Below are 13,069 nucleotides of genomic sequence, written 5' to 3'. Positions count from 1 at the left end.
ATTTGTTTCCTTTGTATTGTTTTCCTATTAGGGTACTCATCCTTTTTTTTTTTTAAATTTCCAAGACTTCTTTATATATATTGAAAATATGAATCTTTTATCAAATAAATATACTGCATGTTCTGAGTTTTTAAATTGTGCTTATTGGTTTCTCTTGGTTTTCGTTTTTTTCTTTGAGCAAACACAGAAATTTCCCATTTTTACAAAATCAAACCTGTAAATTGCCCCTCTTCTGATCTCTGCTGTGGTATCATGCTTGGAAAACTGCCTGACTCCAGTTTCATCATACTCGCTTCCCTTAAATAATGAAGCCATCGAAGAAGCTGCTACATCTTCAGTCACCCGGATTCTAGTGAAGACCAACTCTGGAATCAAGGTGATTCCACACTCAACGAGCATACTGCCCCTCTGCTCTTATTTCCTAGCTTCATTCAACAAAGTGAGCTCAAACGTGTGAGGAACACCAGGATGTCCGAACCGCGACTGTCAGTGGTTCTCAAGGTGTGGTGGGGGCCCCCTGGAGTCTGAACCCTTTTAGGAGGTCCACAGGTCAGAACTGTTTTCAATAAAACTAGTAACACTGAGCTGTTATTTGCCTTTTTCTCGTGCTGTCATGCGTACACTGCGATTTTCCTAAGGCTACAGGATATGTGATGACATCACTGCTTTGATGGCTAATGGAATGTGTACGTGTGCATTACGTTTGCTAGTAATTTCTAAGGTGGCAGTTTTACAGCATAAAGACGAGAGACTTCAGAGACTAATTCAATTGGTTCTCAGTTCTTTCACTGTGTGGTTGCTCACTACTTTTTGTTATATCTGCCATGATGTCTGCACATCTGTACCTTTATTGTTCGTCAGTACATAGCTATTTTGAAATCCTTCAGCCTTCCTTATGCCTTACCGAAATACAGGTACACTGTGTTTTGTTTTACAACATTTTATTAATTACTGAGTTTTAATTTCTATCAAAGTTAATAGCTGTAACTCAAACAAAAGCTCAATAATGTAAAAACACAGAGGGGAAAAAGTGTGAGATTCGCTGGGTTAGCTCATACTGTGTTACCAAGCAATCCAAAAATCGCAAAGGTTTATTTCTCCTTTTACATGGCCATCTTAGGTCAGCTGGTACTCAGCTGGCTGTGTCCTCAGGTCCCAAGTTTGAAAGAGCAGCCACCCTTTGAACCACTGCCAGTTGCCAAAGCAGAGGGAAGGGCAGGAGACAGACCCTCTCTGGCTCACATCAGCATTTAAATGCTTTAGCCTGAGCATGATACATATCACTTCCGCTCATATCGTTGGCTAGAACTAGTCACAGGGCCTCACTCAACCCCTGCGGGACCAGGAAGTGCAGTCCTACCACGGGCCAGACAAGCAAAGAACCAGCAACGTTTGGTGCACAGCACTTAGAACTAACAGAGCACGCAAGCAGCAACTCACACCTCATACTTACAGCCATCTTAGGAATTGGAAAGCCACTAGGTCTGTTGTTGCTGAAGCCCATACTTGCCAGCTCCAACTTCCAGGCTGCCTCTACACTGCTGTATGTCAGGAAGGTTCCACAAACTACGTTCTATTGGATTTTGGGAAGTCTGCCTAATTACCACAATTGAAGGCTCATTACTGTCCGTATGTTCCATGACAATCTGATTGAAATAAACTGCATCAGCTAATAAAACCTGTAACTTTTTATGATACTTGGTGCTCATACGATTTAAAGGAAAAAGCAGATTTCAGAGCTAATTAACACCAAGACAGCACGGGTCCTTTGTGCTGAGTAAGAGCTGTTTCATGAGGGGGGGGGTGTTACAGATTCCGTGGTGTCACTTGTGGAGACCAAGGCACGCACTCATCAGGCACTAAACTGGACTTGGAAACATTTCCTACTTCATTCTGGAAAGGTTCCCACTATAGTCTGAAGCCTCACACAATGAAACCTCTCTCACACACAGCCCTGCCATCTTCGAATGCCATTTTCCCTGCTCAACACGGCCTTCTACAATTTCCATTTTCGTGTGAACATCTTTGGAGGGTCTGGAAATAAGCTGGGGTTGATGTGCAAACAGCAAGACCCCAACGATGTAGGCGGACTAACCCTCCACCTCGAGCACGGTGCAGACGGTGCTAACTTGCTCTGCCTGACCCCTCGCTGTGAGGAGCATCTCCAGTAGAACACGATTTCAAGTGAGACAAACCTAAGCAGCCTATCCTGAACATTCAGCTCCGACGAAAGAAAAACTCCTAAAACAATCTCAACCATGTGAAACGTACTTACTTTTACTCATATTACTGATGTTACTACAACAGGTGATAAACAAGCACCCTCCTCCCACCGCAATAAAGAAACAGAAGAGGAACAGAATGCCTGCCAGATGACAAAGGACAAGGCCAGCAGGGCAAGCCCTCCTCTCTTCCAGCGCGGTACCCAGTCTCCGCGCACCTTGGCTTACCCCGCGAGTGAGCATAAAGGCTTGCATTTGAATTTGCTCTCTTCCTTTTGTATCTGACTTTGAACAATTTTCACAAGTGAAAATTTAGATTTACCAAAGGACAACTGATAAACTCCTACCAATAAACTCCCCTAGAATGATTTGTTGCCAAAATTGCAATGTGATCTTCAACACAGGTATTCCACAAAGTGAAAAGCTAGCTGAAAGTAAAAAGGTGGGTATGATGTTAGCAGATACTTAATTCTAGTCAGTACATTTACCGAATGCCTGCCCTGTTCTAAGTACTGAAGGAGGTACAACAGAAATAAAATATTAAGGAGATTACAAACTAGGTGTGCGTATGTAGGTTTCCCCTAAAAAACCCATACACGTGGACTGAACTATACACGTGGACTGAACTAAAAACATAAGACAGAAACGCTAATACTAATGGTGGAGAAATAAGTTCAGGGCAGTCAGAATTGAACGAAAACGCCACGAAGGTGGAGGGATCTAAATGAGAATGCAAAAGGTGGATTTTGATTTGCTTTGGTATCCAAGACGGGCCGGGGCATTTCAGGGGAAGAGAACATCCTGAGAAACAGGCCAGTGTTGGAGACAGAACACTGACCAAACTGACACAAGAGCAAAGGAGTCTAAGTAGGACACTGGCCAGAAATTAACTTGGACATCCATTCACCTGCTCATTTATTCAGTAAACATTGGCCCGGTAGTAAGGGATATAATGGTGAATCAGACAGCGATAGTTCCTGATCACGTGATACTTACTTTGCAGTGGAGGAAAGCAGAACGTCACCACAAGGTAGGCAGAAAACACGTAAAACAGCTCATTAATAAGGGGCTTTAAAATGGAGCCAGGACTTTGATCCCTACCCAATAACCAGGGAAATAATGTGATTAGTACTGTCTGTTAATATTACTTTGGTACAGCTTGACTACAACCGACAAAAATCAAGACCAGAGAGACCTAGAGAAAACTACAGCAGAAATGTAGAGTTGAGGTTAGGAGGGCTGGTGGGTGGCCCAGGAGTTGAAGCGGAAACAAAGCATCACAGCTGGCTGGGGTCAAGAGGAGGCTTCGTGAACTGGGTGGGTCTGGTCTGTGGGACAAAGCGGCACAGTACCATATGGAGAAAACAAACCAAAGAGCACACATGGGGTTCTGGCTCGGATGCGTGCATTGGGGAGAAACTGGAAGCATCAGGCTTTGGGGGGAAAGGTGAACTTGAACACCTAAGTACAATGCCCAGAAGGCAAGAGGAGATGCAGGAAAAGCAAGAGATTTTAAAAAGAGCCAAGCTCAAGGGGCCCAAACCTGGGGGAATTGGGAGGATGGAGAAGGAGCACAAAGAGATCGTCACGGAAGCCAAAGCCGTGGGGACAAAGGCTGCCCGTGGCGGCACAGCCGCACCCGCACAAAACGCTTCAGCCGGTATTTCTCCATTTGAGGCTTTAACACTCCCAAACACCTTGTGGTTGGCACTGGAACCTCCATTTTACAACGGAAAATAGTGAGGATCAGAAAGACTAAAAGTCTGGTCTGATAGGGAGAAGGAACTTTCCAGACTATGGCCCCCTGACCCAAAAGCTGGCTGGAGATTAAGTGCCCGTGCGGCCTGGCTCAGACCAAAGCTCGGTTCACGGAGTGAAAAGCTGCAGAGAGGGAGCAGGTGTTCACTAAACATCTATCACACGGCGGGCTCATCCAAACTGTGTGAAAAACTGACAGATCAATAAGAGCATTCCTTATTAATTTTTATGCTCATGATACTAATAAAAATATACTGGCATTTACTTTACATAATAACATGTCCATTACTATGCTGAGCACTTACGTGCATTCTTGCTTAATTTTCCCCAAAGCCCTAGGACAGTGAAATTATTGTCTGGATTTTATGGATGAAGAGACGGACCCAGAGAGGTTAAGTGGCTTGCCCCCTCCCCGATCAGGCTACTAGGAAATCAAACGCAGACCTGACTTCAAGGGCTTCGCTCCTTAAGCTGCTGACCCCTTTCAAAGCTCACCACCATCTCTGCCTTTCCAAATGATCGCCCACGAAGGTGCACAGGTGCTTCCCATGGAAGGTGCTGGGCTAGTGGGTTCAGCTGTCCTCGAAAACCCCCGAGCACCGCCACAGCTTTGTGGAGTGCAGGGGTCAGGTGGACAGGCCACATGTCACGTGATTTTGAAAAGTCAACCTCCTACAGCCATTTTATTATTTAAAAAAAAAATTATTTATTTGAAAGACAGAGAGAGCACGAGTTGGGGGGGGGAGCAGCAGGGGAGAGGGACAAGCAGACTTCCCGCTGAGCCCAACATGGGGCTTGATCCCAGGACCCTGAGATCATGACCTGGGCCAAAGGCAGACGCTTCACCGACTGAGCCACCCAGCCGCCCCTACAGCCATTTTAGACTCTGCTTTGAGAAGATGGGCAGAGAAACAATCAAATCATGAATAAGTCAGAAAAACTAAATAGGAGGTTGATCAAACAATTCCAGGTTTCTACAACTAGAAGTAACCTAAGTCAGTTGTCTTACATAGAAGGAAAAAACTTACAATTTACAGAACTCATTACCCCCAAGATGGCAATATAAATTCAAAAAAAGATTAGGCAATCAGTAATGACAGAAGTCTACATACTAACAAAGAAAAAGGCAGGCCCCGGTCACTGTCAAGATTTATGGGGCAGGGGGAATCCTGTCCTCCATGCCCATTTCTGCTGAAGACAGACTGTGAGAACAAAGGAACCAGGAGCAGAAAGTCTGATTCCTGATCAGAGGTCATTCCAAGGGCTGTGGAGAGATTTTCTGACCATCGTACAATTTGGTTTTCATTTCTCTTCATGGTCATGTCCATATGTGTATTTGGTGCCCTTGAGACACAACAGTCAATAAAAGGCCAGCATCTTAGGAAAATGAGCTCCAGTTCCTTTCTGGGTCAGAAGTGATGGTTCAGATCCTATCTTCACATAAAGAGCTTGGCTTATTTTTTCCGAAAAGCCTGACCTTATACTTTCTCTCGTCTGTGTCCATCTGTTATATCCTGCCCACTCATGCAGACTTCTCGTGGTTGATGTCTGCTGGCATTTTACTACTGAAGAATGTTCTGGCTCCTGAAAACTGGGGAGGTGACACTGCACTCGCTGCATGCACAAGTGGTTCCAACAGTCCAAGAGCCAGACAGGACCTAGCTACCAGGATATGAACTTGGAGGGGGCTCCAAGCTCCTTCAAGGGAATGGGAGCTTTATCAAGTGTGGGCCACAATGGTGGTAAAAAGCAGCAGTGTTCCCAACGGTCTTTTCCCCTCCTAGCGCCCCCTTTTAAACTTTTATGCTGTTTTACTCATTCATCCCTGTAAGTTGTCTTAAATTCTTTCTTGAACAAGGTAGGGTATAAATAAAATCAAAATGAAAGTTTAATAAAAATAAACACTAAAATTCCACAGCCAAGCAAAACACATTGCTCTTGTGTCTCGTATTTTCCTCATCCATTGTTTACTACTGAACTCACAGCAAATATTAAAGTTTTCAATTGAATTCTCTTTAAGCAAAAAAAAAAAAAAAAAAAAGAGGTATTTTGGTAGATAATGTAGAACTAGAGCATTAAAATTTCAAGAAGCAATTGTTTAAAATGCCCAAAGCAGAAAGAATAATAGTAGCTCATAATAATAACTAGCTCATGGTTCATTAAAGAAAACACATTTTAAAATTTAACCTCATGGTGTTTGCTAATCGTATTACAAGATGATATCTGGAACTAACTGCGTATCCTAAGAACTCCCTCCCCACCCAGAGGCAAGACCATGGGTAGCCTCTCTGAACTCCACCTGAGCACCCTCTTGACCCCAGTGCTCTGTCTTGTCGCTCAGGCCTCTGATCAGGGAGGTTCTGCCCTCCCTGCCTGACCCCTTAGGAGCTGACAGCTCACAAGAGTTATATCTTTGGGTCCCACTGGGCTTTTACCCCAGACACTGTCTCGTGGACTACCCCTTCCCCGCTACTCCCGAGCTTAGCTCCGCCTTGTGGGAGCTCCTCCCCGCTGCCCTCTAAACGAAACTCATGACTTTGCAGGAAGCAGAGTTCAGAGAGACAACTGTCTTTTGAAGATAAGAAACTCAGTATATTGAACAGAAAGAGAAAAGAAACCTTTAGGAATTCATAACCTGACGCTTACCATAAATTCTGGCACTATTTTTTTTTAATTAATATAACAGACAGATAGCAAATTTAACCAGGATCAGGTTTACCAAAGTTTTCGATGTACATGTCCTTTTAAAATAAGTAAACCCTAATGCTTTATCAAAATTAAAGAAATAACAATAAATATTAAACGAACATCTACCTGTACAAGGCAGTGTATACATATCCCCGTTACACTGCAATACTTCCAATATACAACATCCCGGCTCACAGTAGGTGCCTAATCCATTACTGCCTGTTCCCTACATTTCAAAGTCAGAGAAAACACAAAGCAGAAAGGGTGAACTACTGGCCCAGGGGCATGAACCCAAGCCAAGGCGCCCCCCGCCCCCCCAAAGATTCAGACACAGGACATTCTGGCTGCAAAGCTGTACGGCGTTGCCTCCCACACTCTCAGTAACTCAGAAGTACTGCAGCACGTGAGTAAGTGGAGACTTGAAGAGGTTCAATGATTTGTCGCCCAGGGGCAGTGTGGGCTGTGACTCCTGCTCCTAGTGACCCTGCTACTCAGCCTCTGCACTTACCCGACACCTTGGGAAGGGGATCACCTGCCTAAGTTGGGTTTTTGGACAACCAGGGCTTAACACTAGCTGCTGAATGCACACGTTTTAAGCAGAGTCATTGTTATAAACACCGAACTTTGAACATAATGTAGTTGATGGGAAACTCACTGAAGGAATGACCTTCTCAGACCTATCTTGGTATCTCTCCTTGGGACTAAATTACCTGCCCATCACAAGGTTAGATCGGCAATGGATGAAAAAATACAGAGCACCTCGCTGCTTTAGGAAACTTAGTGTGCACCTGGGTTGGCTGATACGTCTACACTCAACTTCTAAAGACATCCAAGCCATCCTGGCTGCTGGGATGCGTGACGTCCCCCTAGGTCAATCTGGACAGTGGTTAGTAGACCTTCCTCTACTGCTCTAGCCCACTGCATCTGCAGGCCAAATTTGAATGTTTAGTCTCACTCTGTGACTGTAACCTCCAGCTAGAGAAACCCAGACAACCAAAAATTGTACAAAGACCAACACACTCTAAACCAGGGAAGGAATGAAAGTGCAGGGACTCTGGGGAAACTTCTTCTTGGTGGGTGACAATTTTGCAATTCTAGTTTCAAGGCTGGTATGGAAGGATGAAAATCCCAGAATACTCACCTCCATATATGGACTGCAAGGAATAAACCTTTTCACATCAAGTTTATCTTTTACTTAACTGTGCTTTTTAAAAAGTGTTTAAAACTTGAAAAGACTGGCCCCTTTAAAGCTAAATTGATTGGGACCAAAGATCTTAAAATGGGTTATAAACACTGCTGAATGTCATGCATAAAAATGAAAGAGTTTCTTTTAATGGTAATACAACACTGATAAAGTAGGAATTTGAGTCAATTAGGCATAAATTCAGTTTAGAAGGTGTCAATTAAAATGTCTATAAAATGTATAAAATCAAGAAAAATTCGCTGATTGGTCAGGAATCCTTTCTCCAAATAAATTTTGGAAAATCATCTCAGAAATCTCAGATTAGTTAGATTTAGGCACCTGATGATGCCCTTGACTACACTAAACCAGAGATGCCGATCTGGTTTTAATGTGCCCGGTTAATGAAAAATCACTCCCTTGCCTCAGTGTAACAATAGCTCTACTCTGTAAACAGGAAATTCAGAACAGTGGAGAAAGGGAATCATTAAAGATCACGTAAGTCTTGTTTAGAGAAGCATTGGGTCCTGTCTCGCTGTCTGCTTCACTCTCTGAAATACAATATGAGGGGATATTTTGAAGTTTAAAACCTGGAAAAAGAGATTTGTAAGCTGATTTTTTTTTTTTTTTGAGCTTTTCTTTTTTTTTTTTTTTTTAATGAGTTTTTATTATATTATGTTAGTCACCATACAGTACATCCCCGGTTTCCGATGTAAGGCTCGATGATTCATTAGTTGTGTATAACACCCAGTGCACCATGCAATACGTGCCCTCCTTACTACCCATCACCGGTCTATCCCATTCCCCCACCCCCTCCCCTCTGAAGTCCTCAGTTTGTTTCTCATAGTCCATAGTCTCTCATGCTTCATTCCCCCTTCTGATTACCCCCCCTTTCTTTATCCCTTTCTTCCCCTACCGATCTTCCTAGTTCTTATGTTCCATAGATGAGAGAAATCATATGATAGTTGTCTTTCTCTGCTTGACTTATTTCACTTAGCATTATCTCCTCCAGTGCTGTCCATGTTGTAGCAAATGTTGAGAACTCGTTCTTTCTGATAGCTGAGTAATATTCCATCGTATATATGGACCACAACTTCTTAATCCAGTCATCCGTTGAAGGGCATCTCGGCTCCTTCCACAATTTATGTAAGCTGATTTTTGACATTTCTGTATTACTCCAATGGTAACCATACTTTAGGCTTGTAATTTTTAAAATTTTAAATAGAACTTCCTGGTTTTGTGTCAGGTTACTTCCATTTGGGATTTCTAGGGGAAAGTCTCTGAACTTCCTGAACACAGGGTCGAAGGTACTCTCTTGAAGGTATTCTAGAATACTGGCGGGAAGGGGATCATGCCTCCTACAGGTAAACTCAAATGGCATATAGCTATAGGACTGACAGCAAATACATCAACAGATAAAAGAGTTAACATTACTTCTACTTTTCCTCTAACTCTCCAACTAAATCATGTTATTTCAACTTCAGGTTGATTTCTGATTCCTCCCTCTCCCCCCAAAATCCTAGTAAATATCAAGTCCAAAGATCACCTTGAGAGCTTTCAAGATTCCAGTAGAATCTTGAAAGATAAGATCTGCACACCCTGACATTTCACACTGTCCCTTTGTTGACAAAGGGAACGCAAAGTGACTTCAGCAAGAGAACATGTTTCAGAGGGATTTCACTCAGAGCCATAGATATGAGAAGTGACGTAACTCATTAGGAAAAGTAACGTTTTTTAAAAGGAATATTTCTTTGGCTTCCACTCATCAGTCCAATAACAATGACAAGTCTTAAGATTCCAGCAGTTTCAAGGTATACCTTTGACTAACGTTTACCGAGGACTCTGGCCAAGCCTATTATTCTAGATCTTTTTCATCATATGCACCTGCCCAAGATTCAGTAAGCCTGGTAAATGGGTAAATTGTTGCTCAGTTACTGATAACCCAGACTATAAATGAGTGCTAAGAAAGGCTGGTTTCCAGGGCGCCTGGGTGGCTCAGTCAGCTAAGTGTCTGCTTTCGGCTCAGGTTGTGATCCCAGGGATCTAAGATCCAGCCCAGGCAGGGCAGGCTCCCTGATCAGTGGGGAGTCTGCTTCTCCCTCTCCCTCTGCCCCCACCCCCCCACTTGTGCTCTCTCTCAAATAAATAAAATCTTTTAGATATTTATTTATTTATTTATCTGAAAGAGAGAGAGAGAGAGATGGAGAGAGCATGAGCAGGACCCTGGAATCATGACCTGAGCCGAAGACAGGCACTTAACCGAATGAGCCACCCAGGTGTCCCATAAATAAACTCTTAAAAAAAAAAAAAAAAAAAAAAAGAAAGAAAGAAAAAAAAAAAAAAGAAAAAGGTTGGTTTCAGAAAAGGTGGTTTCATTTACTGCTTTGCTTCTAAGAACTGGAGAAAACTTAGTAACTAGTCAAACCACTTCATTCAAAGGGAAAGGAACCGAAGGCCAAAGAAGTGATTTACCCAAAGCCTTACTGTTCATTAGTTACAAAAACCTCCAGGTGCCTATGGCAGCCTAACACGATTCGCAGCTCCCCCAGATATTTCATTGGACATTTTCATGAGGTGGCTAATATATTTGAGGGATTTTTATGTGGGTGCCCAAGGACACAGTACCACAACTGGCAGCTCTGTAGTCTGACTAAAAAGGCAGCAGAGTGTAGAAGTCAAGAGCTGAGGCTCCAGTCAGACTTCTGAGGGCTAAATTCAGGTTCCTGCCTTTCCATTGGTGTTGCTTTGGGCAAGTTACTTAACCTCTCTTGGCCTCAGTTTTCTCAGCTATAAATCAAGGATTATCATAATACTTACCTTAGGGGCTGGGGTGAGAATTAAACAAGGTAACGTCATAGGAAATGTTCACTCAGCATGGTGGCCCTGCACAAAGTAGTACTCAAAAAATGTTAGCTATCGCTGAAACCATGCACACCAACACTTATGGACAACACATACTTGACCTGCCTTACCTAACACAGTCAAACTTGGCTAATTGTGATCACTGGGAAAACTAAGATGGAATTAAAGATTATTCTCTAGCGGGGCTGAGAAGACCAAACCCAGCAGCTTGGAGATAAACGATCCACCTTATGACCTGACCTTGGAAGCCTTCCTGCCCTTCACGCTGATGTCAACTGGACTAGTCAACAAGGAAGGAAACTTACTGGGCCCCTACTACATGCCAGACACAGTGTGAGTCTCTGTCTTTTACTGGGTGAGGAAAAGGTGCAAACACTTGCGAGTGGAGAGGAGCGCACATGCTGAGGCCGTGCTTGGGGCACCGCTGCTTTCCTGGCTTTACAGCTTCTTCCTAATCTGCGGCCTCTGAATTGAGGCTGTAGGTATGGGAGGCTCTTCCTTCAATTTCTGGACAGCCGCTCAGGGGAGAGGAGGCCGCAAGACACGTGCCTCCGGGCCTGGATTCACTTCAAAAGCGGGACGTCCCCAGGAATACTCGGGAACCCGACAGCCGCCGTGGGAAAGTTCCCTCGTGGCCTTGACCTTGGTGCCTGAGACTCAGTTTCCCATTCTGCCGGCTGGGGGCGATGACACAGCTCCTAGGCCGAGGCAAGTTTGTGAGCCGGGCGAGGCACCGGGTCCTGGAGGACCGGGAACCCCACTCTAATAGCCTCCACCTTGGGGACCCTTTCCCTCCTGTGGGTACCGGGCCCTCTGGCCTTGCCAGGACGCGGCGCCCCGGCCGCCGGGAGCAGGGGTAGAGGCCGGCCGGGACACCCCCGGCGCCGGGGTCGAGGCGGTGGGACCGCCCGGTCGGCGGGCGGTCGCGCATGTCGGGCGGGGTCACGCGGCCTCCCAGCCGGGTCCCGACCGCCCGTGGCGGGGACGGAGCGGTGGCCGCTAGCCCGGCCCTCCCGAACCACCCGGCACGGCCTCCGCCCAGACGACGTCCCGCCGCAAGCCTCACCTCCCTGCGCACGTTCAGCAACGAGTAATAGTCTTCATTGTCCAGCTCCTCCTCGCTCAAGGCCGTCGCCATCTTCGCAACCTTTCACCCCGCCAAACCGGCAAGGCCGTGCCCAAGAGGGACCGGCGAGCCGCGGCGCCGACAGCGCGGGCCAACCCGGCTGCGCCACAGCGGCCCCTGGCGGACCGGAGGGGCGCCCCCGCCCCCGCCCCCGCGCACCGCAGCAGCGCGCCTGCGCCCTGCGCCCCCGCGCGGTCGAGGGCGGGACGCCGTGATCAGGGTCCGCCACGTGCGGCTCTCGGACCTAAGTCCCAGGCGGTTTCCTGAGGCTCCACCCGGACCAGGCAGGGAGGCTGCGGTCACACCTGGGCGTCTCTGTCCTCTAAGACACCGCCCTCGTCCCCCATGCTGGATCCCAGTGCGGGGAGCATCCTGTCTCAAACAGCCCCGCCCAGGCCCCCCACACGGAGTCCACACTGGCCAGAGTGTTCTCGAGGCCGCACTTGCTGACTTCTCTTTGCACAGGAAACCTTCAGAATGGGATTTATTCCTGCCTCCATTGTGCTTCGTCTTTTCTCCTGGTCATCCAGAGCCCTGCCCAGAGGACGAGCCTCCTCGAGGTCGTTTTTTTTTTTTAATTTTATTTTAATTTATTTTTTATTATTGCCCTATATTTAGGAGCACCTGGCCATTTTTTCTGCTGCTTAACTGATAAGGCAATACCCATTTGGTTCCTAATAGAATTGTCTCTGGCAGGCATCTATACCTACAGCCCCTATCCCAGAGCCCTCCTCTTATAAATTTCTACCTTATAATTTAGCGGTGGAGTGTAATTGATTTCAACCTGGTGCCTGCTGTTTGGTGCATTATTAAAGATGTCTCGGTTACATTCATCTAAATAATTTAAATGTCTTCGAAATGATGCAATTATCAAGAGAAGGTGGACAGCAGAGCTTCCATGCTCTTGCCACCTGTCTGGTTCATGCTGACCTGTACCAGGTCCTCATTATTTCTCAGGAACGTTTGTTGAGCCTTAACTAACCATCAGTTTAGAACCATCCGGGTTGCCCTTCCTGAGCAGGTCTCCTGGGAAGCCCCAAACACCTGTCTGTGGATTTGAGAAGTTGATTTCTTTCTCTTCCTAATTTTTGGCCAGATGTTCACCATCTGGGCCTGTGTATGGTCCCTTCCAAGTTGCTCAGCCCTCTTAGGATTTTTTGGCATGAGACAAGTAGGTGTGCTGAGACAGGTTATTGAGGGGTGTTGAGTCAGTCTGGAGCCGACCTCAGCCCA

General features: G+C 45.7%; 1 protein-coding gene across 1 annotated transcript in view; it reads right to left on the bottom strand.

The window, feature by feature from the left end:
• The window catches only part of DNAJC11 (DnaJ heat shock protein family (Hsp40) member C11), a 74,809-nt gene extending 62,886 nt beyond the window's left edge, over positions 1-11,923 (bottom strand). The window contains exon 1 of the mRNA XM_045803558.2: positions 11,777-11,923. Coding sequence (XP_045659514.1) covers positions 11,777-11,848 — 72 coding nt within the window. The 5' untranslated portion in view covers positions 11,849-11,923. The remainder of the gene's footprint in view (positions 1-11,776) is intronic.
• Positions 11,924-13,069: the final 1,146 nt, after the last annotated feature.

Source organism: Ursus americanus, chromosome 33 (genome assembly GCF_024610735.1).
Source record: "Ursus americanus isolate L20-20 chromosome 33, mUrsAme1.1.p, whole genome shotgun sequence".
Classification (NCBI taxonomy): domain Eukaryota; kingdom Metazoa; phylum Chordata; class Mammalia; order Carnivora; family Ursidae; genus Ursus; species Ursus americanus.
The sequence above is the reverse complement of the archived record's forward strand: the minus strand, read 5'-3'. Positions and strand labels throughout refer to the sequence as shown.